Here is a 26,566-nt window from a genome sequence, read left to right as displayed (position 1 = left end):
TGAGACTCAATCCAGACAGATGGAGGTACTTTTAATGGGTAGTTAATCTGAGTAACTGATGTTCAGCGTGTTCTAAATGGCACCACACTCCCGCTAAATGACTGGGTTCATACTCTGGGGACACTCTTGAATCCAGCACTGTCACTAGAGATACAGGTGGAGTTAATGGCACAAAGCACTTTTCTTCAGTTTTTGAAGCAGCTTTCTTTAGCACCTTTCTTCACTTATTATATACTGTATTTTTCCATGTATAAGAGGCTACTTTTTCTTAAAAACATTTACTTAAAAATGAAAGTGTGTCTTATACACAGGGGGCCGCAGGCGTGCTGGGGGGGGGAGACTGGTGCGCATGGGGGGGCGATAAGTACAGGCAAGGGGGCAGCATGTGGGGCGGGCGGCGCGTGGGAACAGCAAAGCAGTGCACGGGGGGGCAGCAAAGCAGTGCGCACGCGGCAACAGCTTGTTCGCTGGAGATGGGTAGGAAAAGTGGGGGCGTCTTATAGATGGAAAAATACGGTACTTATCTGGAAAGAGTTAGCTTAGTTACAGTTAACCAAAGTTCTTGCTTGGATTACTACAATGTGGGGCTGCAGTTGAAAATGGTCTGGAAACTGTCGAAAATGGTCCAAAACAGGGCAGAGAAATTGTGAAACAGAACTGGCTTTACATGAACATGTAGTTCTCCAATCTGCAATCGCTACTAGTCCATTTCCAGGCCCAATTAAAAGTTCTACTATTAACGTTCAGTGCCCTAAACTGTTTGAGGCCAGGGAACCCAAAGGATCATTTCCACCTGTAAATATTTGCCCAGACCCCAAATTATTTTCAGCAGTTCTTCTCTGAGAGTCCCTGCCAAAGGAAGTGAGGTGTGTAGCCAGTAAGACGAGGGCCTTTTCTGCTGTGGCACCCTAGTTGTGGAAAGAGCTCTGCAGAGAGGCTCACCTGGTGCTTAAGTTGTGCTCTTTCCACTGCTGCATGAAGACCTTTTTATTGGCCCAGGCATTTTGTCTTTCACTTTCTGGTATAGTGCTTTAAATCTTTGCACTGTGTGGTTATTTTTTATTTTATACCTTAGCTTTAATTGGTATATTTATATTGCATTTCACCATGCTGTATTTTATGGTTTTAATAGTTGTGAACCACCCAGTTAGTTTTGATTACTGGCTGTAATAAATCACAAAAGTAAATAATTCCTTCCATCAATGGAAGGTTTCCGTCTACAGAATGGGGAGGGAATTTCCAGTGTTTTCCCCTATTGCCTGCAGCTCCCCATTCTTCCAGAGAGCAGGGAAGATTGCTAGAGCAGGTACTGGGGTACACGAGGGGGGCACAAGAAACTCACTGGAATCAGCCCCCTTCCTATTCCACTGTGTTCTATCAATGAAGGGAAACTACATAGATTCCACCCAATAATTCTCTGAAACCCCCAAAAAAGCACAGAAAAATTGGTATTAGGAAAATACCATAAAAATAAATGCTACCATCTACGTACAGCATAGCAGCAGCCAAATATGCAGATACACCTGAATCCATGTAAAGAAACTGAATCACCAACTTAAGAGATAATTTGCCTGTTCTAGATTTTCCATTCTGAAACAAAAAGAATTGACTAAATGGTTCTAAGATTCTATGACACAGTCTCAATATCTCCTTTAAACTGGTAATGGGGGGAGTTCACAAGATAAAATAATATTTTATAGTAATTGATTTCACTGAAGGATTTCACACTGAATTTTGCTTACCACACATCCGGCCCCTTAGGATAGAGCCTGGCCTGCAAAACAGGAAGGCTTTTTCAGCTTCCAGGGAGTTGGTGTCAGCTACAAGCAATTCGGAAGAAAACTGAAAAGAGTACATGGGGTCCTTATTGAGGGTCCTCTTCAGCCTGTTTGTGATGGTCTCCAGTGTTTTTAGAAGACGCACCTGGTTTTCTGCTTCCAGTGTATCGTTCCGTTCATCAGGCAATGGTACACTAGCTGGGATTAGGATAACAAATAAATCTCACACTTACACACAAAAACTTTTCCGATTCACCAGCACTATATACTGTGAGAGCAGAAAGCACGAGAGTGCAAAAGACCAGTGATACTCAAGTTATCTGACATCACTTTGCATATAGCAGCAGCAAGACATGCTGTTTAACATGCACTTAACGCCCCCCCCCCCATTTTAAAATCAGGCACTGAATATTATTCTTGATAAATAATGCTTTTTCACAAATGAAAAAAGGAGGTTTTTACTTACCGGTGATATTAAAAACTAGCTTTATTTTGTGGTCAGTCATTGGCACATTCATTTTTTTGTGTCTTTTGATCCGGGTGTGTGCCATGGAGCCCAACAGTGGTTTAGGTTGTTCCATTTCAGGAACTGCTTCAAGGAAATCATCGTAAGAATAATCTAGCCGATTTGCAGCACCCCAACCACCAGGACCTGCCAGTTGTCAGAAAAAGGAGAACATTTTGCAATAAAATGAGCAAACAGCTGTCGAGTGTCAACTGTATCCACTATTTTTAAACTCTTAAACAATAAAAGGAAATGCCAAGCATAATGTCCTGACCTGAGCTCACCCTTTCCTGGATTACATCTGTATAACAAGTACAAAAAATTGCTATCTTAATCCTGATGTTCAGCAGAATTAAGTTTAAATGTTTAACTCATTTCAGGCAAATCGATACAACAGAGCCCAACACTTGGTGTTTTTTTTTTTAAGGAGAAGCAGCTTTGGGAAGGAAGGGATTTGGAGTGGAACAAGAGCAGCAGGAAGGGGGATTTAAGCTTTCCTTGGCCTTCTATTTTTCCATTGCACAGAATCCCTACAACCACCACTTTTCTTTCTCCATGGTTCTAAACGTGTGCTGTCCCAGATCAAATGTCTGACTCCGCACCATGTTCAGGACTGAGACAGAAGCAAGTTGAAAGTGCCCATCCTATATTAGCCACTGAAAAGGTCTAGAGCTGCTGAGCAACTTACCAATTGCAAAGCCATTTTCATAGTCATAATTATATTCTAAGCAATGTTTCTGTGGAAAATCCTCAAGTCTACAGTCAATGTCATCAACATCATTGCAAAATGATGGAACCTGCAAACCATAAAGACGTATTAAATGCACGGAATTCACAATGCAAACACACATTTCTTTAGATAGCTATGCAAGGCTTTAACATCACTGACTAATTTAGATTTTCTGTTCCAATTCAGAAACAGGTATGTTCCATTAACCAGTAGGCTTTATACATTGAATGTTAGTAAACAGGTCTGATTTCAACATCTAAACACACGATTTAAGTAGTATGAAGTATTAGTAAGAGTTAAACAAGAGCCTGTATTTGAATTATAAACCGAAAATTTACTTCTGAAATGAGACTGCTTTTCCGCTGTATATATTATGTCCAACAATTCGAGGAAAGGCAATTCATTCAATAAATGATGACATTAAAACAATGCATTACTAACCCACCATTTTACCAAGTGCACTCTGAAAAGCCTCCACAAAATTTTTAAGAAGGTTGCTGTCATCACATCGTGTTGCTTTGTACAGCATCTCAAAGGATTTGAAACCATGATTTGCCAAACGATTCACTGAAAAATGTTGGGGAAAGATTACAATATAGTTGCTGTAGACAAGTCCGTTAGACTCTGTGCTTGTACTAAAGCATGTTAGATATGTTACATTAAAACTTCCTCGTGCCATTTGCAAAAGCAAGACCTTAAGAAGCTAGGGATCACTACTCTTACGCCAAAATGTGTCAGACTATTCCCAGTCACGTGTGGTCAATAATTAGTTATCCCAAAAGCACAGAATATAAACTATTTAATGTGAGGGAGAATGGAATCCTAATCCCACTTTCAGAAAGAAAGGGTATTTTTTTAAACTAACTGAAATGAAGAGGGCTATATTCCAAATACATGTGTTGCAAATCAGGATCCATATTTCAAACAATTAAGAAGAAAAGAATTTTGCTGACATTCCACTATTTACTTAATAGTGAGGGATTCAATCCCGTCCTTCCCTTGGGAATGTCACTGGAGAGGTCAGAAGGAAGGGAAAAGATGAATAATGCTGCTCAGGGACTTGAGCATCTTCGAAGTCTCTTAAATCACACAGAACCATTTTATTTATTCACACACATAATTCTAACAATTATGCCATGTCTAGCATTCAGCTCCTAGCTATGTTTACTTGAAGCCAAATGTATTGGTTTCATTAGGACTAGGCAGTTCAGGATCTGGAATGAAAACCATGTTTCTTTTAAGAATGCAGGAGAATAGACACGCATTCAAATAAGATCTGAGATGTCCCAAATATTTGGATAACCAAAAATTCAGATTCAGAAATGTGTGGGTTACACAGTACCAGAGCAAACGTACAACTATCAGAGTTCAGGAGTAGGTGTATGTCAGGGCTGAATCCTTAAACTCCAGAAATTTTGACCCCATTGGTGCTCTGTAGCAACTACAGGACACCAAAATAGACAAACTGGCTTCCAGCAGGTTAATTTGGACTCTTATGGTGCTCTTCCATTTTAATTTGTTGTTGTTACTATTATTTTCAGCACCACAGGAAAAGTAGATGTGGCAGCAAGGAGAAATTTGGCTTGCAGCAGAGCCTGAGGAGTTAAAAGGGCCACTGGACCTTCTGAAACTTCCCCTTCCTGATTAAGGAGACTATGAAGAAAAAAGGCAGGGAAACTACACAGCAGGGGTAGGAAAACATTTCAAGTAGAGGGTAGTGGGTATTAGTGGGTAGAAAAACCTGAAGGGCAGCTATGGTGGGTGAGTGATCTGGTAGATATTGTTCGCTTGGACTTTAAAAAGGCGTTTGACAAAGTCCTTCACTAAGGACTGCTGGACAAACATTAGCAGGCATGGGATAAGAGGAGAGGTCATCTTAGGGATCAGGAACTGGCTAAAGGCTCAAAACAGAGTATAGAAAGATATGCACAATTCTTGTAATGGAGGAATGTACACAGTGGAGTCTCTCAAGCAATCTGTACTGAGGCTATTACTTTTTAATGTGCTCAGAAATTATCTGGAGTCAGAGATCAGCAGTGAGGTAGCCAAGATTGCAACAGCACCACATTATTTAGAATAAATAAAAGAAAAACGTGACTGTAAGCAGTTCTAGAACAAGGTCTCTAAACTGAAATAATAGGGAATAAATGGGTAAAAGTGGTTCAGCATAAGAAACAGTAAAGTGATGCACACTGAAGCAAAAAAGCCTAATTTCACATAGATGCTGATCAAGTATCAGCTGGCCATGACCAACCACCTTTGGGTTCTGGTGCATGGCTCAATGGAAACATTAACCCAGTGTGCAGCTGCTATGAAAAACTGAAATGTCATATTTGGGATTAGCAGGAAAAGAACAGGAAACAAAACTGCCAATATCCTAGCACCTTTATATGACTCTAGAGATGTGGCCGTATTTAGAATACCATTCTGTTCTGGCCATCAAACCTCAAAATAACATTGCAGAACTGGAAAAAGCTCTTAGAAGGGCAACCAAAATGATAAGTGAGCTATAGCAATTCCAATATATGGAAAAGTCACAACTTTAGGGACTTTTTATTTCAAAAAAAAGTGAAATGGCAGGATATGATAGAGGTGTATATACTTATACATGAAGAGGAAGTGGATTGGAAGGGGTTTTTTCTTCTTTTTCCCTCTCATAATAATAGAACCTGAGATCATCCAGTGAAACTAAATGGTGGGGCAGATAAAAGAAAATAATTCTTTGTGTAAAGCCCAGTCATGCCTGACTCTAGGGGGTGGTGCTCATCTCCATTTCCTAGCTGAGAGAGCCAGCGTTTGTCTGCAGTCTCTGTGGTCATGTGGCCGGCATGACTAAACACCGAGGTGCACGGAATGCAGTAAGCCTCCCACCAAAGTGGCACCTTTTCATCTACTTGCATTTGCATGCTTTCGAACTGCAAGGTTGGCAGGAGCTGCGACGGAGCACGGGAGCTCACCCCGACTATGGATTCGAACTGTCGACCTTTCGATCAACCAGCCCAGCAGCTCAGCAGTTTAAACCACTGCGCCACCTGCAGTCCCCACAATACTACAGTGGTACTTCGGCTCACAAATGCCTCAATTCACAACCAAATTTGGTCGTGAATAAAAGTTTCATTAAAATTTTGACTTAGGTTGCAAACTCTGCATTGGGTTGTGACCACTATTGCAGCCATCTCCCCACGCCCCCAAGTGGGGAGATGGCCGCAATCATGCTGAGGGTGGAGGGGAGGAGATGGCCGAGATCGCACCTGTCTTTCCTACATGAGCGCAACTGCAATCTCGGCCATCTCGCCCCCCCAGCACCATTGTGTCCGTCTCCCCCCGAGCGCCCCTGCATTCACGCCCGTCTCTCTCCCCTGTAGCACGCCAGGATGACGGGCGCATGAAGGGATGACAGGTGCAATCATGGTTGTGCTGGGGTGAGGTGAGGAGATGGCCGCACTCTTGCTCAGGTTGGAGGGGAAGATGGCTGCGATCTTTGCTGTTCTTTGTCACTTTCCTTCATATTTTTCTGATTAAAAAAATAGTTACAGAATGGATTAACCTTATTTACATTTAACCTTATGGGGAAATTAAACTTGGCTCATGACCAATTTGGGTCACGACCAGAGTCCTGGAAAGAATTAAGTTCGTTAGCCAAGGTACCAGTTTACTTCTTTGTGTAGTACATAGTTAAACTATGAAATTCACTTCCTGAAAAGGTAATGATGGCCACCAACTTAAACAGCTGTAAAACAGTATTAAACAAATTCACAGTGGATATTTCCAAATGACTACGAGACACAATGGCTATATGTTGCTGCTAGTATCAGAAGCAGCATGTCTCTGAATACTACTTTTTAGGGAATATGAGCAGAAAGAAACTGTTGTGCTCATATCCAGCTTGTGGACTTCATATGGGCATGTGACTGATCACTAAGGAAACACAATACTGGATTAGATGAACCTTTGGCCCAATCCACTAGGACTCTGCTTATATATTTATCACCCCACCTGCAAACACCCATATACACAACCTTTCCTTCCTAAAAGGAGATTATATAAAGTACCTTGAGCTCCTTGAAAGGAAAAAGCATGGGATATAAATACAACAAACTTTTAAAATCTGCCAAATTGGGCAATATAACCCTAGAGCCATACTGACAACATGATATTAAACAGTGTAAAGTGTACTTCTCTTGTCTGAATCTCTGATTTAATGGGCAACTGCAATTCAAATGGCCACTGATTGACTTGCTTTGTCCCCATGAACCAAAACTATTACTGGAGTAGCAATTCCCAATTCCTATTTTCCTCAGTAGACAAGGAAGATATTAGATGCCTGAAAAACAAAATAAATAATAAACCTTACAAGCACAGTCAGGCCACTCAGCAGAGTAGGGAGGATTCCAAATGCCATCTGCATAGGCACAGTAATAGTTTTCATTGGAACCTGCTGTGATGTCATATCCATCCATGCAATACAATGTGCAATTAACTCCTGTCTCATCTTCTGTGCATTTAAAATGCCCATTCACGGGGCTAAAGGGAATTTCACAGGGTGAGCCTGAAAAATAAAAATGTTAGAGTAGGACGTGTTTGCTTCCTCTTGAATGTGACATGCAAATCTCTCTTAATGTATATATCATTCATTCCATTCCTTGATTGTTTTGTGGGTTGGCTGTATCCTGTATTTCACCTGTCATGAACTCTAGCTTGATCAGGAGACTTTCTACAATTAATTCAACAATTGGGACACCTGCAGTTTCCCACAGCTTTCAATTCCTTCAGTTAATTTGCAGCTTCTTTCCCCTTTTCTCTCTCTCTATATATTAAATTTATAAACCGCTCCAATAGTCCTATATTATCAATTTGTTCATTCCCATTGGCAAAAAAGGAAACTTGATATGAATACGCACAGACACACAAACATATATGATTGCATAAGAAATCTCTTTTTATTACTGTGCACATCAGTAAACAGACCTGTACACAAAAAAGTTTTTGATACAACTATGCATAAAATCTCAACTGCTTTGTTACCTATAGGTCATGTGCTTTTCTATGCATGAAGAAAAGACAGGAAGAAACTGGAAGCTCTGTGATAAATTGCATACCTGTAGTACTGTACAAAATTCAAGGGATGGTGATGGGTCAGCAATAACACAACAAAGGAGGATTTTTAATGAATTGGATTCTTGTTAGAAACAACTCCGGAGAACTTGGAATTCAAAAATCTGAATGCAAATGAGAATTCTGAAAGCACCCCGAAACTCTGCAAGTCATTCTAAATAGAAGCACAATTAAAACAAACCTCTGATGACAATGTGGAGCTCACAGGTCCTGTTATTTCCAGATGAGTCTGTTGCAGTATACTGAACCACTGTCTCCCCTTTGCGAAAGAGATCTCCAGGTGAGTGGCTTTTAGTTATTGTTAAAGCCATTCCTAGAATTGTCATAGGAAAAAAAGGTGTTCAATGCATTCCAAACCTTGAGCACTTCCAATCTAAAAGTCCGAATTCAAAATCACTGTCTGGCCTTCAGATCCCTGAAGCTGCAATCAGAAACCATACATTCTATATTCACTCAAATCTCAATGCAATCTATGGCACATTCCAATACATTTCTGGAGAGATTATGTTATGCATCTCAGCCTTAATATGATCATTACACAATCCTCCCATATATTTCCTCACAAGGATGATGTGGTAGATGAAATGACTTGTCCTACTCTCTCAACAGCAAGTTTAAAATCACACTCCACTCTTTTGTGTGATTTGAGTAGAACCAATTTGTCTCATCATTTATATAGTACCATCAACATGCAAGATACTTCATAGAATTAAGTAACTTATTTACTTTTTAATAAAAACATATAAACTAACATGATTAAAAGACTCATGAGAAATTATATTATACATTTTATTGTCCCACTTTGGGAACATCTTTCAATCTATTCTTAAGATTAACTAATATTCAGCTATAATGTCCTGAAATTTCTGTTCTAGAGATAACAGTTAAACCAAGGGTTTATTCCACATCAATCATTTCATAATAAAAGTTATATCCTGAGAACTTATATTTCTTAATGCTTACCATTACAGTGTTTTCTACAGTGATGTGCTTTAAGTGCAATGTAATCCCCAAAATTATTTATTGGGACATTTCCACTCTTTGTCTGTATGGCACTTTTCCTCAAAGGCAAAGTCACTCACCTGAGTTATCTGAAAACTGTGGCTCCTCCCATGTTACTCTGTACTCCTTCTCAGTTGTCTGAATTTGTGGTGGGGATCTGCATTTATCGATTACTGGAGGTTCGATGTCTAAGTAATTTGGAGGCGCAGAAAGAAATTTGGTTGTGAGGCAGCAGGAAGGAAAATAGCACAAGAACACTGACAAACTCTTGAGATGCCATGCATGTTTAAAATTATTGTTCCCTGAGGACCTGAAATTCATTACAACAGGAAATATAAATCATTTAACATCAATAAATGTCGCATGGGTAGTTGTACGTTGCATTTAAGGCTGCAATACAAATATTCAAAGAACTGGCACTGCAACTTCCTGTTAAGGAGACATTTATCTGTCCTCCACTAGCGCTCAGCTGCCAGACATTGTACAGAGCACAGCTGAAGATCTTAAGCATATGTGCACTGGCAAGAAAAACCATGGAGCTAAGCAGGCTGGAAGTCCACTGATGCTGGCTTTCACATCAGACATATGTATTCAAAAAGGCTATTCACCTGATAAAAATCAGAAGGCTGTTTTAATAGTGTGGAACTGCTGGCTTTTTCTACAGAAGTATAAGCAGTTGGAACATTCCTGTATGGAAGAAGGGCTCAACATAGCAATGAAACCACATCCTCACTGACAGAGCAATCGCACAAGGCGCCATCCACACACTCCTGCAAACCAAGTTACAAACTATCCCCCATTTTAGGCCAAGAAGGATTAAAATGCAGGAGGGAGTGGACTGGAGCAACTCCTGATGGGCTTTATCCTCCATTACCTGTCCATCAACATAAGACATCACTGGATAAGAAACGGGTGTTCTGCAACTGTGGATCGGTCTTCCCTCGCAGACTCATCAAAATGCAAACCTGAGCATCCTTCAGAAAACTTGAAAACTCTCTTCTGTGTTTATGCTACTTTGTGGTTGCCAAAATAAGCTGCCAAAGCTTCTGTGGGAATATGCATCATATATTTGCAGCACTCACCAATAACAATGATGCTGAAAGTGCAGCTTGCCTTGTTTCCAGATCTGTCAGTTGCTGTATATGTGATGCCAACTTCCCCAATTGGGAAAAGGTAAGGTGGTGTAAAAGCAGGAGTAACCTGAATTGAAACCTATAATTATGAGAACAGATACTGTCATATAATTGACTGCATTTGACTTTTATGCATGTATATTTTAGCTTTTAAAGGTAAAGGTTTCCCCTTGACATTAAGTCCAGTCAAGCCTGACTCTAGGGGGTGGTGCTCATCTCCGTTTCCTAGCCGAGGGAGCCAGTGTTTGTCTGCAGACAGTCTCCGTGGCCATGTGGCCGGCATGACTAAACACCGAAGTGCACGGAGCGCTGTTACCTGCCCACTGAAGTGGTACCTTTTCATCTACTTGCATTTACATGCTTTCGAACTGCAAGGTTGGCAGGAGCTGGGACAGAGCAATGGGAACTCACCCCATTGTGCAGATTCGAACTGGCAACCTTTTGATCAACCAGCCCAGCAGCACAGCAGTTTAAACCACTGCGCCACCTGCAGTCCCCTTTTTTAGCTTTTGGGTTCACATTAATGTTATTAATGAACCACATGGCTGATGATTATTATTTATTATAGTTTTGACTTCCTTCTGTTTCCTTTCCAAGATTAGTCTCATTTTTATTACTCTGTAAACACTGGGGTTTTAGCCTTTGAGCATACTTAAGTGCTTATGTTTGGGAGCATAAGCCTCTCATCTCTGCTACTTTTCCACAGCCAAACTGCTATACTACTCCCCACAATTTGGTTTTACCCACATTTGACTAAGGATAGTTCTTTCTCCTTGCATGACTTCCTTAGATTCCTTGTAAGAGGAAGAAAAGCAGGATCTAAATACAATGTGATGTAAAAACAGAAAGGAAGTCACTGGGGAAGACTAGCAATGCAGAAAGGGCTCAGGTGCCCCCTTTCCCACATCAGTTTCCCACTGGATATTGCAGTCTGTACAGCTGTTTTAGGGGAAAGAATTACATTCCAGAACTGAAAGAAATATATACATGATTGACACATTGGGCAGATTCACATGCAATGACAAGCTATGGGGGAAACCACCATGGCATGGCTTGCGGTAATGTGTGAACTGGGCATGAGAGATGAAATGTGGTAAGCTGGTCTCCGTGCAGAAAAACAAGGTTCGTTGCTTGTTTTCTACACTTCACCATGTTTTGTTTGCTTGTCTGAACCTATCTGATCTCACATTTCTTGAACTGGATATGTCCTGAATGTAGAAATGAAAATATTCTCATGTTCTTTTATCAGTATTTTCATCTACTGATGTATTGGTTAAGTAGATCATTCACAGAAGCAGCTAAAAGCCAGAGCTGGCACCTAAAAACAGCTGGAATCCTCTGCACTCATATTTGTTTTTCAGAATTTAAGCCAGTTCATATCCATTATCTCAGTAAATCAGAACATATGAATTGGACCTAAAAAGAGTTTACATCAAGCTAAAAGCCCTGATGTTTGCTTACCTCATCTCTAGAATTATCACTTGCATCTGGAAACTGCCAGGTAATATTTGCAGAGTTCTGGTGTTCAAGAGTAGTAGTTTTAATGTCACCAGGGCAGGTAATTTTGGGAGGTTCGATATCTGTAGCAGAAAGACATATAAAAGTTTTGAGTATGTGCTTATTATGGTATTCTGGAAGAAACGATACTTCACTGGTACAATTTCTTTCTTACCACAAGAAACATACCTTAACTGGTAAAAAAAATTGACATAACTCTCATAAGGCTTAGCTACTGGCAGGAGAACCTATATATTAGCATATCCTTGGTATTTTTTCTGGTTTATGTTTCTCTGGCCTTTGGCCATACCAAACACTGGAATGCTGCCCTCGAGGGCTTCTTCAAAACTGAATTTCTCCAGGACACTGAAACAGGTTCCCATCCCTGGGCAAGAGTCTAGGCCTAGCAGTGAGATTCTAGGTGCCAAGGTGATTGTGGTGGCAATCATGAGAACTGTGGCAATACTGTGTATTGATACTAATTCAAACTTATCACCCAAGACCATTGGCTAAAGTTCTTTGCTGTTTATTTCCTAATGAAAGATGTGTAGTAATCATATTGAGTCAGAAAGAAAGAAGCTAAGCATCCTTTCTAAAATAAAGCAAGATCTGGGTGCTTCCTGGAAGTGATGTTAAATATATAATACAGCACTAAAAATGGTGCCATAATTCCTAACAAGTAAGATCGAGCATTCATTTTCTACACTAAGGAAATGTATGAGAGAGGTTGACTTAATAACCATCCCAGAAATTGGTGATGTTTATAGAAACACAAGAAAAAAACAAGTCAGAAGGGGCCTCCTGTCTGACCCTCGGCTCCAGCTGGCTCTGCTCATATAATCCCCAACCAAGGGATATCTGCCAGGGTGAAATATTTTAAAAATAAATTATCAAGGAGTACAGTACCTCAGAGAGCACCAAAGGAAATGTCCAGGGATACACTGGTGCCTCAACAAGTTATGTACTCCTGAAATAGAGGTTTAAACCCTGATTCCAAACTAGTAGTTATTATCCCACCCTTTTTCCCCATGTGAGAACTCAAGGAACTTTACATGATCTTCCTCCTCTCCATTTCATCTCCACTTAGTTGAAACACTAACCACGATAACATAATATTACATTGTGGTGAAGGCTGAAAAGGGAAGGAGGGAGGAATGTATGTAGGAAAAAGGGAGGAGGGAAGCATGGAGTATTTCTAAGCTCTTAACCATGGTCTATACTATGCCACTGTTAGAACTAAGATGTGCACATTGCTAACCTTTAACCAAAAAATGCTATTCTAAAGTTACACTGGTTATTTTAATATTGCACACTGATGAAGAACGATTTTTGCCATTCTAAGCTTTCATTGTTTTAGCGTCTTCCAAGTAACAAAATAGTTTTATGCCAAAGCTAAACAAAATTAGAGACATCTGACTCTGCAATGCAGCAGTAAAAATGTTTACAGATTCCTAAATTTAGTTAGTCTAAATAAGGAACTATTTTAGTAATGACACAATCAATACATTTGAGCAATTAACTCAATCCTGGTTTCTTCCATCTCAAACTTACTACTCATAATTTCCTTCAATTCTTCTCTTACCTCCCTTTTTTTTTAAACAAGAGGAAATCATCAAAAAAATCCATACCTTTACAGAAAGCATTCTGCACATCTTCAGTCCACCTCCCAGTAGTTAAACACCTTAATTCTTCTCTGATCCCAGTCAAAAGGAATCCATTAGGGCAACTGAACCTGCACAAAGTTCCATACTTGGAAAGCTGAAGCCCACAAATATGTGGGTGAACAATCACATGTTTTGGTTTCTGGAAGACCGGGCAATGCATTTCTAAAGAAAGCAAGTACATGAATGTCAATGAATGCAAACAGAATACAGCTGTTTATCAGTCAGTGGCGCACATTCTGATTTATGTTAAACCGACGAAGAAACATGAAACTGAGTTGGAAGGAAGAACTGCTGAAGGCTAACAAGCTAGCTTCTCTTTAGGGAAGTTGCCAAATAATGTAGTTTGTGTATGTAGTTCCAGATTTTAAGAAAATGTTGCTACAGGATTAGGTGAAGTCTTTTTAAAAATTTGCCACACATGCTCTTCTTACTCTCTCACCCCAAGAGTGTATAAGAGAAGGGGTAATGAGAAGGCTGTCGGATGGGACACCTATAACCCAGCTAGAACTCAGCTCAACACTTGGCTCCCTCTTCAGCCTTACCCCTGCCTATTGGCACAGGTAAAGCGGTAGGAGATGTTGAATCCCCAACTGGAGCTTGGTGCAATATCTGATCTTCCTTCCATCTTTTCTCCTGTCTACTCTGAAACACACAAGGGAGCAAATGTCGAGCTCCAGCTTGCCTGAGGTTGTTCCAGCAGCAGCACCATATCCCCTTATATCTTATGGAGCAGAAAAAGAGACTATCTTTTAGGAAGCCTCTCATTGCTTGCCTGGGTGTGTTGTCAAAAGCTGAGGGGCAAACTTTTTTTTTTTTAAACTGGGAGGAGTTTCCTCAAAAATTGATATATTTGACTCATCTTCTTAGCAAATGAAGGAAGTGTTTGCAAATATGGTTAAGGCCCAGATCAGAGAGTGTACTGAATCTTTTACGCTAATGTAAGTATGTTTTTAACATCTATACCACCCAATAGCTGAAGCTCTCTGGGCGGTTCACAAGATGTAGATGCAAAGGATCCACCACCACTTATACTAGGATCTAGATCTGTATCAGGGCTGTGGGTTTACGTGACCATACAAATGGGGTGGGGGAAGACAAGACAGCTAGACACACATTTAATGTCTGTTGCAATGTTCAGTGGCTGATTACACCTGCACGGGAGCCAGCAGTGTCTGGAGATAAATCTGAAGTTCAGAAATATTTGATGACTGCCAAAAGGTTGAATAGAAATGAAAGATACTGCATTGTTTATGACCACGTATTTATGCATTGTTGTTGTTAGTCACGAAGTCATGTCCGACCCATCACGACCCCATGGACAACATTCCTCCAGGCCTTCCTGTCCATCATCCACCAGAGTCCACTTAAGCTCATGCCAACTGCCAACTAGCCAACTGCATCTAGACTCCATCTAGCCACCTCAATCTCTGCCATCCCCTTCTTCTTCAATTGTTCCAAGCATTAGGCTCTTCTCCAGTGAGTCCTTCTTTCTCATTAGGTGGCCAAACTATTTGAGTTTCATCTTCAGTATCTGGCCTTCTAAAGAGCAGTCAGGGTTGATTTCCTCTAGGACTGACCGGTTTGATCACCTTGCAGTCCAAGGGACTCACAGGAGTCTTTTCCAGCACCACAATTCAAAGGCCTCAATTCTTCGGCGCTCAGCCTTCCTTATGGTCCTTTATGCATAGTTTACATCAATAGTGCCCAATTTGTTTAGCACTGGGAACTGAATGAAAGCAGAGCGTATACCTGAAGGGTTACATCTTAATATATTTTAGACAGATGGACTTGATGTGCTCATTAATTTAAAAATGCACAAAACTTGTTTTAAATTTCAAAAGCTCATTTTAATGTTATGGTTTCCAAGTACGTATAAATATACTGCCATTATAGTTTTCAAGATTTTATCTGCAGTTCTGGAAGCTAGAAACCATTTGTTTCACCTGGGTTTTTCAGTTCTAATGAAATCCAAAAGTTTATTTTTCTCTCTCATATGTGACACAGTTTTTAAAAACTGTGGGAGAAAATAAAGAAAATGTAATAAATTGTAGGACAAGTGCCACGGAAACTGTAACCAAACTTTCTTGAAACAAGGGTTGCTTCTTCACATGGCTTTTTGTTCATTTGTGGAATTGCGCAGTCATTCCAGATGTCATTGTCTTCAACCTGTAGCCAATCTGTGTTTTCACACAAGTTTTTCCTATAATTTTCTTACCAGAAGAAAAGATAGAGTGATGGCACAATTACTTTTGACTGTACACTAGGAGCAATCTTTCTTGAAGCACTCAAATATAGGTAACTAAAAATATACATGCACATTTATGTTTTGCTTTATATTTTCAGAGTATTTTTGTTGCAGTTACAACTGTCCATGTTTTGTGATCAGCATTTTGTTGGTTAAAAATAAAGTTTAATGATGAGTAATATGGCTTTACAACTACTTCAGTATAGCTGCTTTGCAAAGCTGTAAGCTAGCTTTTCCCAGCCTGGTGTTCCCCCAGTTGTGGTGTTCTGAAATTCCCATCATCCACAGCATGCATCCCACTCTGGTTTATGATGACAGTTGTACTGTACCACATCTGCAGGGCAGCAAATTCGGGGAGGCTTGAAAGGTAATAATAAGCCTTTATTAGTTTAATAAAATAATATAAATCCTGGTCAAACAACAAACAGCAATATTAAAAAAAACAGCATACCCACACACTTTGGTTCCTTCCCATCCCACTGTGCGTTTCCTTGACAGGTAAGTTTGGAGTTGCCTTCAAGTTTATAGCCCTCAGCACAGGTCACTAAGCATACAGTCTTATACGAGATCTCACTTAATGAGCAATTAATATGCCCATTTTGAGGAGCAAAGAGTTTGGGACATGTCCGAACTGCAGAAGTTAAAAGAAGTATGTTAATACTTTTACAGTGGAAAGTACTGAGTAACAGATACATACACCATCCATTTTTCTTGGCAACCGTGTTTCCCAAATGGCCTCAAATGAGACCGCTGCAATTACAAATGTAGTATTAGGCATTTTGTTGGCTGAACCCAATGAAATGTCCTTAAGATAACTCATAAACATATGGGACTTATTTGTGCAAAGGGTCCTAACTGAAGAGAGAAATTTCCTAAGGATCAAATGGTTTATGACCTTGGGAGATCTTTATCTATATATATAGTGCTCTCTGTGTTTGAATAGTTTACCTGTGTCACCTGGCTCATTTGCTCTGCAAGGGCAAGGCAAAAGTGAATCCCATGCAAGCCCCCTCCATCTAAAGAGCTTACCTTTACCTGTCCCAATTTGCAGGTTTTTTCTTAGGAATCTCAGACAGCCAAGCCAGATGAGCATTTCATCTTCAAATGGCTTTCATAAGTATATCCTCATACTCAGCTCCTGGTCCAAATCCCACCTTTCTTTTATCACTATTACCCTTCCCCTTATTTCTTTTTCACCCTGTTCCCTATCTCATTCCAGGTCCTACAGGGCAAAATTCAGGCCTCTTTAAAATAAAAATGCAAGGCCTGCGAATATGAGATGATCTCCACTCTTCTTCTCCTGTTAAGCAACTGTCAACTATGAATTGAGAAAATGACAAGAATGTAATTGCAGCCATTCAGAGAAACCCATACAATTCCAAAGCTAATAAGCAACAACATCTACTGAAATACCAATCAAATTAAGTCAGCTTTATAAATACATAGCTCTGTATCTCTTAACCACAGACAAGGCCCAAAGAGTAATAGCTTCAGCAACAGCAGCAACCTTTCTCATTCAGGGAGTATATTATAGAAGATTTGCTAACTGAGCTTTTAAACAATTGAACAAAAGAACAGGAGACATTGTGCCAACCCAAACATTCATCTAGCATCTGTGCTTCAGGAATGTCTTGCTATTGAATTCCAGAATACTGACCTTCTCCAATCCTACCTCCTGTGCTTTCTGAATTTTTAAAAACTAAGTATGTACTTTTTTTTTTAAGCATGGTCTTCTGGAAACACAATTTTTACTACAGCTATATTTATTTGGTGAACTTCCTTACTTCTGAGGCACGTTTTCATAAGAAAGGAAAAGCGTTTTACATGAGGCTTGTCAGACAGAAATATAATTTAAACCTGTAGCAGTTTTAAAGATCATCATCAGATTCCCTCCACCTACTCACCTTCTTCAAGCCCAACCAGAAAACTTCAAAAATCTTTCTAGAGCTAGCAGAAAATACTCAGAGACACACTATTATCTCTAGCTCATGCCAACAGTTTAAAAACAGGCATCTGTGGCTATATTGTCTATCGTTATTTGTAGTAGACGCCAAATACTTGGGGGTGCTGTGGGTCTTTATTAACCTTATGTTTTTCGGTTTCCGTGATTAGAACACTACTGTACTATGCAAAGGGATCTCCTTGCCAAAATCCAAGCAAAACAGACGAGGTAGAAGGGACTCCACTGCTGCCATTTCCATGTTCTTTAAGATTGTGGGTGTGGGAACTTTGTTCAGTACGGTATCACCTACTTTACTATAGTTATATTGGATTTTCTACTTGTAGTACATTCATCCTAGTACTTTAAGCATTTCTCAAAGAGCAATCTAGCCAAAAAGCAGAACGTTTTGTCCTCATAAATGCTTGAAATAAAATCTAGTTCAGGTCCAGCTTTCAGCCCTTTCTTCTTCTCTCCTAATATGCATACATAAATGCATGTATAATACCCCTCCCACACACACCCTCAACTCAAGAATCTCTTTTTGCATTCACTGTGAAATCAGCAGTTCCCTTATTCATTTGATGCACACCGAATGAAACCAGCACTTATGGACTACACTTCTCCATGCAAGGCTAATCTATCTATCTTTCCTTCCTTCCTTCCTTCCTTCCTTCCTTCCTTCCTTCCTTCCTTCTTACTTACTTACTTACAATATCTATATGCTGTCCTATTCACAAAAAGCCTCAGGACACCTTACAGCATAAAATATAACATACATAAATTCCTGACCCACACTGGCTGCAGTTAAAAACATAGAAAAGACAATTTTAAAACTTATTAAAATATCGCTGGAATAAAAAAGTCTTAACCTGGCACCGAAAAACAAACAACAGCGTCAGGCAGACCTCTCTGGGGAGCGCATTCCATAGACGGGGCGCCACCGCAGAGAAAGCCCTCCTCCGGGTACTTTGCCTCCTAATATCTTTCACGGAAAGTTCCCGGAGGAGAGCCTCTGCTGCCGATCTCAAGGCGCGGGAACGCAAATATGGAAGAAGGCATTCCTTCAGGTATCCAGGTCCCAAGCCGTTAAGGGCTTTATAGGTAATAACCAGCACCTTGAATTGAGCCCAGACTTCGATGGGAAGCCAGTGAAGCTGGCAGAGGACTGGGGTTATGTGAGAATGAAGCCCAGTCCCAGTCAGCAACCTGGTTGCTCTGTTTTGCACCATCTGAAGTATCTGGACTGTCTTCAGGATGTCTTTTTTATATCTTTTTTATTCCAATAGACTGCACACACCCACATGGGTGTTTCAAGTATACATTTTCAAAACATATTTGAAATTGTTTAGTTCAATCATCAAGTTTCTGTGATCAGAAAAATCCGAGGTTTACTCTTTTTTGGAGGGTGGGGGAATCAATCAAGGACTAATTTTACTGCAACTGTTCTTTCTTTCCTGGCCATTGCTTCAATTTATTTTACAGAGCTGCTGTGCAACTGCATATGTGCCAGCCATTGCTTATCACACTTCTGACATATTTTGGCTAAGCAGAGCGAGCACACATTTAACGTCACAACATCAATGTGAAGGCATTAATATCCTTCTGCTATCCTTTCAAAATGTATATTATAAAAAGCTGGGAAAGGGCATTTGTGTTGGGATTAATATGATGGCCCATAAAATAGTTCCTTTGATCTCCAATTTGCTTACAACATGCCTTATTAATGTATGAATAGAGATCAGCACCCAGAGCCCATGCCAACTTGAGCACTGCTCTTCTAAGAAACGTGTACACTAGCAGAAAACAAAGAACAGAGGAGAATAAGAAGAGCTATCTTTAAAGCCCTTCAGAAGAAGCTAATGGAATGGGGAGGCAACAGCAAGGCCCTGGCTTATCTCCACTTACCAGTCAAAGTCACTAATTTTGGCTTAAGTAAAAACTTGTGAAATCTTTTACCAATCACCTCACCACAACCAGCAAATAAATAAGCTGAAAATACGAGTTCTTCAAGAATTCCAATTTGATGGCAATGAAATGAAATGTTACAGCCAGTCCAAAAGATCAGCCAGCACCGTTCTGATTTGCAGTATCATCTGGATCTAGTTTCCCTTGTTACATGACGCTTGCATACGGGCCCACATTGCTGTGCATGCATATTTGCTTGTGGGCATGTTGTTAAATGGTTTTTGCAGTCGGTAAAAGCTGAATCACATGTGATTAACTAGTTCTACTAATGTACATGGGTTAGTTCTACTTAGAGAAGACCCATGGAAATGAATGGGAATTAAGACAGAATAATACTGGATATGACCCTATGAAAAGATTTTAAAGAAAACATAGGGTAAGTATAATGTTAAAATGGAAAATCTGTGACAGAAATTCCTATAAATTTCCACAATACATTAGGAGAAAGATAGAATTACAGAAAGGATGGATTACTATGTATAAAGCTTTTTGTAGATGACTTTCTCTTCTTATTGTTTCATATTTAAAAGCTGAAACTGACATACATCAGGCTTTGCTGCGATAGTCTTGCTTAGATCACAGATACCTTAACCTTTTTGCTCCTGTGGATCCCATGTAACTACTTGCAGGGGCCTCATGAGAAAATGCCCAGCCACAGAGATATAAAGACACAGCCTTCCCTCCGCTCACTCTCACGTACCACAAACACTCAGACATGGAGATACAGGCTGACATACAAGCATGTGCGCGCGCATACACACTCTTAAACACAGACATACAATATTTAATTGCATCACAACAAATAATACTGTGAGGTTTCTACTGTGCACAGTTTCCTGTGGGTGTGCCTGAAGGACAGTCAAGCTTATCATGGTACTCTCCTCCTATTCACCATTTTCTCCCTTCTCAGTCTTCAAGGTGGTATCCCAAGAGGATCCTCAGGGAGGAATGAGGTTCCTCACTTGGACAGCCATGATCAAGAGCGGAGTTTGGCTTACCACAGCTTTCAAGCACTCTCTCCTGCTTGTCAGTGGGCCCCTGTCAGGGAATGGGCTGTTGGCAGGTACCCTGCCATGTCCACCCTTGACTCCCTGGTGGATGGGAGCTTTAATGACTGGATGCCATGTGCATGCATAAGATCCAATATCTGCAGGCCCAATAAGATCAGTCCTAAAAAACTTAGAAACATTGTTCGAACTGCAGAGGGATCTTATCTTGACTCTAACGTTTGAACTCTGGATGGTTTGAAATTAGAGTCCAGCTGTGTGGCCCGGTTCCTAACAGGCTGCAGTCCGTGGCAAGGGGGTTGGAGACCCCTGCCTTAGGAAATGCAATTCAATGCTTCAGAATAGGGGTGGTGGTGGTGGTGGTGGGAAATCCTGGACCAAAGCTGGAAAAAAGGAAAAGGAGAGAATAAAACAGCCACCAGGGGGAAAGGGCGAGTCCTGAAAATTGGGACCACAGGCCTAAGGTTTCATACCCTTTACTTACATATGTTGTATTGTTCATGTATGCACTTAATCCAAGCATTTCACCCATGCATGGATACTCATTGGACAGGTGTACCTAGTGGGCATGGCATAAAAGTGCAATTTTTCTCCCCACCACATACCAGAGCGAGATTCAAGAACTAGTCAAAGGCAAACAGCAACCATTCCTTCCAAGCAAAAGCTTTCCTACCCCTGCATGTTGCTTCTGAACCAGACCACAAGCCATTTGGCTGGCAGAGTCGAATGCTGCTTCCCACAAGGTCAAATCCTGTTTTGCATCGGATTCCACATGCAGCGTTGAAGTGATTGTTGCAGACATTCTGGACAAAATACCCATTTTCAGGCGGATGCAGCACAGGGCAGTGCACCACTAATTAGAACAAACAACAGTTAGAAACTGGTGGTAAATACTTAGAAAGCAATCAGCTATCATCTCTACTCAGAAGTAAACCCTGCTGAATTCAACAGGGTTTCCTCCCTGGTAAGACTGTGCTGGATTACAGCCTTAATTGTTGTCCTTTCCTGTTATCTCTGAGTGGGTTAAAGAAAGCAATCGAGAGATAAACTTGAAATGGTATTTGTACTAATTTGCTAGTCTAAAATAAATCTCATGTACAGACTGAAAGATCATTTGCACACTGATACAGTCCATGTGGTTTTTCGATTCGAAGCAGTGTTGTAAATGTGTTCTTGAGAACCCTGATGTGCTCTGAACATTTCTTAGGGCATGGATGGGAAACTTCAAGGTTTTTGAGGGTCACTCACTCTACCATGGTAGTGCCAACAAGAAATTAATGTTTTGCTAGCAAAATACAGCAGAAAACTGCTGCAGGGCCTTAGAAAGGCCAAATACAGCTCGAAAAGAAGATCTCAGGATCCATAGTGGTGTGCAAATGAATTTCAGTAGCAAACTGCCATCTTCTGATGGTGGGGTGACAATGGTGGATGTTGCTGGCAAGTCATGTTACCCACCCATGTTCTGCAGGGGCCTTAAAGAGACTTAATAAAGGACAGACCATTCAACCCTAAGAGTTGCCTGGTGCAGTGCACAGCCTCAGGAAAGTATGTGTGGCATTCTAGGGTTGGTCAGCACCTGACATCAATGGAAAGTGCATCCCAACACGAATCCTAGAATTCTGTGCCATGTTCATGTGTCCTTTGGAGAAACGAAAGTGATTCTTGGTAGATTCTTTGTGAGTGTTTGGAATAATTGTACAAAAAATTAGAAAACAAACTAGCTGCTAGTTTAAAACAATGTTAATTCTTATAATATTCTTTGCTTAGCTGGTTTCTTTAGGGAACCTCTTACCTTCACAAGTCTGGCCTCTGGAGCGATAGCCTTCCTTGCATATGCAGTCCTCAGCAGAGGTACTTCCTGGTGGGGAGGTGTGATTCTCATCAGGACAGGAGATGCAGGTACTAATTCCACCTGGTGAACCTTCAGGTTTGTAGGTCCCTGATGGACAGACTATAAAGCAAAGTACGGGTGATAAAAGACAAGTCATGACCAGAGTACCTAAACATATTGCAATCTTACATTTTTCCTCCTCTCCCCACACTCAGGTGTCATCCAATTCTGGTTGCAAAATGTGATGCCAAAGCCTTCTATGTATTTTATTTGCAGCATGTAGTGATATATGTTATCGTGAACTTCAGCAAAGATATAGCCAATCTTGACTTTCAAGAGAAACTGATATAAAACATGTGCTTGGCAGGTTTATCATATGGAAATATTTCAATATTCTTGCACTTACTTTTACCAAGGTGACTAATTCTCTTTCTTTTCATAAATCCAATCTAGCCAAGATTCTTACCCAGTGAATCCATATAGTGATGTCCTTTTCCCTTTCAAAGTGGCACTTTTGTAAATTTCTTCCATGCAAAGTAATAGGCATTATAGAATACATATTGGACTTCTGGGGAATGGTGACTTGATGAAGCAGCAATGAATGTTGCTGCTTTCTGCCTTATCATATTTGGGTGCTTATAAACCCCCGGGGGATGTTTACCTCTCTAAATGACAGGTGAGTATCAAGACTCTCCTCTATAGTTCTGATTACATTGAGATGGTCTGATAAAGTAAAACTGGAAACAGTTAACAAAGTTGCCCTCCCCCACACTTACTCCTTTTTTCTTTTAGTTTTTATTATTCCTTTTTATATTATGTCATTTTTTGGCCAAGGGAATAACAGCAATTTGATGCAGCTTGAACTCTTAAGGCATTTTTGTTTGCATATTTTGAAGGGACTCTGAAATGGAAAAACTTTTGCTGATAGATGGAGTCTCATCTGCAAAGCTGTTTAATGTCTCTACTCTAGAACTAAGAATTATGAATACCGTAAACTGACCTTGGTATGAAAATACTAGCTGGGTGAATTTTTGTGCTTAATTGTACCTTTTGAATTGAAAAGGAGGACAATGGCGCATTTCAGACAGCTTAGACTTGAGGCTATGATTTTGGTTGTGATCCAGATTTTAAGGCATTTATGTTTCTCTGCTCGGAAAGGACTTTGAAGGGGGTACTCTTCTACTTAATTCTGCAGCAGTAAATTGTCTGATTTTTTTTTCAAAAATCCAGGACATTACAAATTGACCTTGGCTGAAGCTCCCTGTAGCAGAAGAAATGGTTCTCTCCCCCTTCGTCGCCATTTTTAAGGGAGTTTGCTGGTTGTTCAAGCCAGGATTTTTTAATTGTTGTTTTTGATCTAAATTATGCATGATTTGCTCAACGGAACAATTGTATCTCCCTGATGGGACTTGAGAGTTTTTTTTCTGGTCCTACCCACCCCCACTTAAGAATAAAAAATAAATAATCCTAAAGAACAAAGAACAAACATGATGTACTATAAGAAGACCACCATTAACTCCATCTATTGGACCTGGAGAAGATTGGAAGTCAAGGCCCCTTGCTATGAAAGTTGGAACAATGCCTCTTCTTAACAAACTAATTCAAATGAATATTTTAATAGAGATAGAATGGGACTAATAATTCTAATATTGATAGGAGGCTGATTACTAGCTTTAATCACTTTTGTCTTGTGTCCCTTTTCTTTCTCTCCCCCCCTTATCTTTTTCCCCTTCCTTTCCTTCTTTCTTGACTCTCCTCCCTTAATTCTTCTGCTTTAAGCTGTACTGTCAAATTGTAGTTTACTTATAGCTATGAAGAAATGTGAAAGGTTGAAGTGCGAAGAAGAAAAGAATTAATGAGAGAAGGAAATCTGAATTGGATGCTGGAAAGCTGATGACAGATTTGAAAAGAGTTGTCTGAGCACCTTAGATTGAGTTTTAGAGACAGGGTGAAAATATTATCAATTGATATTAATGCACTGAATTTTTCTTTAAGAGAATCGAAGCAGTTTTTCATGAGTCTTAAAAACAGTGTCAGAGCCTTTCAGGAAATATGTCAGAGTTAGGACTGCAGCTGGTTCTGGATGGAGATCACCGGTGCCTCCAGCAACTGAAGAATGGAGAAATGGACTGGTGGACTTCTCTGTTTAGAAGATGGTTAGAGGAATGTGCAGCATGGTAAGTGGATCTGAGGTGTTTAAAAAAGAGAGGGAAAGCTGTGGAGGATCTGAAATGATTGGAGCATTTGTTGTTGTATAGATTAAGGATTTCTTTTGTGTTACATTTTTATGGAATGCTGATGGATAGATTTTGGGGGCTGATTGTACAAGTTGGATCTGTACTGAATTCCCTTGGCAACTTTGTCTATTTCAGCTTGTTCTGTTTATTATAATTGTTTTGCTTTCAAAAATAATAAAGAAAATAAAAAAGAAATAGGCATTGTAAAAAGTATGCATTTAAGAGGTTAATATACTTGGCACTACATATTAAAATGCATTTATTCAGTGAACTCAATTACAAGTGGGAAATAATCCTTACAAGGCATTTTCCATACCTGATGCTAATAACTGGTCAGATTAACCAGTTTTATTATCTGCTTTGCACTGCTATAGAACCTCAGAAGCCTATTAATTTGCTCTCCTCTCTACACAGGGTAGAACTGCTAACTCAAAAATTTCACGAGACCTAAAGCAGAAGCCAAGCAACTTCTGGTAGCGGTGTCACCAGATCCAACTTCCATACCAAGCAGGAAGATATTCTAAAGAAAATAACTCAGAATCATTTAGATTTTTGTGCTATCGTAACAAGATGGCTCAGAACAAGCTACAAAGAAGAAAAGTAAAGAGCCCAACTACTGGTACAAGTTCCCTGAAGGCAGAGAACGTCCCTTTTGGCTGTGACGCTTGCACAGTCCTATGCAACTTCTGGCTTCAGTTTCTATGGATTCTGTTTTATGATACGTGTCTTGTTGATGCTGTGAGACAAAAGTCTAGGCAAAGTAGGCATGTTGCTTTAGTCTCAGCACTAGTATACAAACATTTCTTGGCCCACATACACTTCCCGGGTCCATGGCTTTTGTGAACCACCCAGAGAGCTTCTGCTACCACTTAAGTGTAAATACTTTTTATTTACACCATTAACAACACCTGCTCTCTGTGTATTTGCGGCCTTAGAGCTGCCCAGGCTAGAAAAAGGAGGACATATGTGGCTCATGGCTACATATTTGTGATTTGTTTGTCAATAACTTCTATGCAACCAAAATGTTCACAAATTTAACCTGTGTTCCTCCCACAACTTTCCCAAAACTGATAAAGGAATATTCATCTCAAATACAATGGGGTCAGTAAGAGAACATGGAAGAATAAAAGTAGACTTCCTTCTCCTTTGACAACTGCTTTTGTGAGTTCTCAATGTATCTTCAGGCAACTACACACTTAGATTTCATTTTTTGGGGTGGAGGGGGATCTGAAACAAGCAACAATCCAATGCCATAGTAAATGAGCATGCACTTCATTCTACTGAGCCGCTAAACTCAAAGAGCAAAATATTCCAGCACTGCACATAACAGTGTCTTTAATGCACTTATAAATTAGCAAACAATAAAGCAGGCCAACGCTGTGTAATTCCTTTGCTTCATTTTAAATAGTGTACTGATCTGACAGATTTAAATGCTTCAGTAGTCCTGGCATGAACAGGTGACATAACTTGAAGTCAATAATTCTCACTTGCTAGAATTCCCATGTATTGATTTATATTTAAGGCTGTGAGAAAGGAATGTGAACTCAGAATATGATACTACACATTTGTGACATGCTATTAGTCTCATGTTATTGTTCATCAACTTTGTCTCTCCATTCAAGTACCAATCTTGATTTTGCATCATTCTTGAAAGCTTTGATGGATATAAGCAGTTTTCCTCTTCACAAAGTAAACCTCTACAAGCAGAAGGTGATGAACATGAAAATCAGATATGGGTAGTACACACCCTCTCATTACATGATTTATCTCCTTGGTTGATAAATGACCGAATGAAGCTAACATGGACGCACAATTAGATTGCCAAAGTACAGGGAATTCCACAGATAAATCCAATATGCACTATTTTATTAGTGTTTCATTTATACACTACCTTTTTTCTTCTTGCAAATAACCC

The 26,566-nt window shown here is 40.0% G+C and overlaps 1 protein-coding gene across 1 annotated transcript in view; it reads right to left on the bottom strand.

The window, feature by feature from the left end:
- SVEP1 (sushi, von Willebrand factor type A, EGF and pentraxin domain containing 1) overlaps positions 1–26,566 on the bottom strand; it is a 140,417-nt gene that overhangs the window by 80,894 nt on the left and 32,957 nt on the right. The window contains exons 4-16 of the mRNA XM_044428126.1: positions 22,376–22,534; positions 21,257–21,436; positions 16,121–16,300; positions 13,389–13,586; positions 11,725–11,843; positions 10,213–10,342; positions 9,211–9,318; positions 8,310–8,441; positions 7,368–7,562; positions 3,459–3,580; positions 2,972–3,080; positions 2,245–2,430; positions 1,743–1,976 (exon numbers count right to left, since the gene is read on the bottom strand). Coding sequence (XP_044284061.1) covers positions 1,743–1,976; positions 2,245–2,430; positions 2,972–3,080; positions 3,459–3,580; positions 7,368–7,562; positions 8,310–8,441; positions 9,211–9,318; positions 10,213–10,342; positions 11,725–11,843; positions 13,389–13,586; positions 16,121–16,300; positions 21,257–21,436; positions 22,376–22,534 — 2,052 coding nt within the window. The remainder of the gene's footprint in view (positions 1–1,742; positions 1,977–2,244; positions 2,431–2,971; positions 3,081–3,458; positions 3,581–7,367; positions 7,563–8,309; positions 8,442–9,210; positions 9,319–10,212; positions 10,343–11,724; positions 11,844–13,388; positions 13,587–16,120; positions 16,301–21,256; positions 21,437–22,375; positions 22,535–26,566) is intronic.

Source organism: Varanus komodoensis, unplaced genomic scaffold (genome assembly GCF_004798865.1).
Source record: "Varanus komodoensis strain SLA01 unplaced genomic scaffold, ASM479886v1 scaffold19, whole genome shotgun sequence".
NCBI classification, from domain to species: Eukaryota; Metazoa; Chordata; class Lepidosauria; order Squamata; family Varanidae; genus Varanus; species Varanus komodoensis.
Note: the sequence above shows the minus strand (reverse complement) of the source record. Positions and strands in the feature narration are given on the sequence as shown.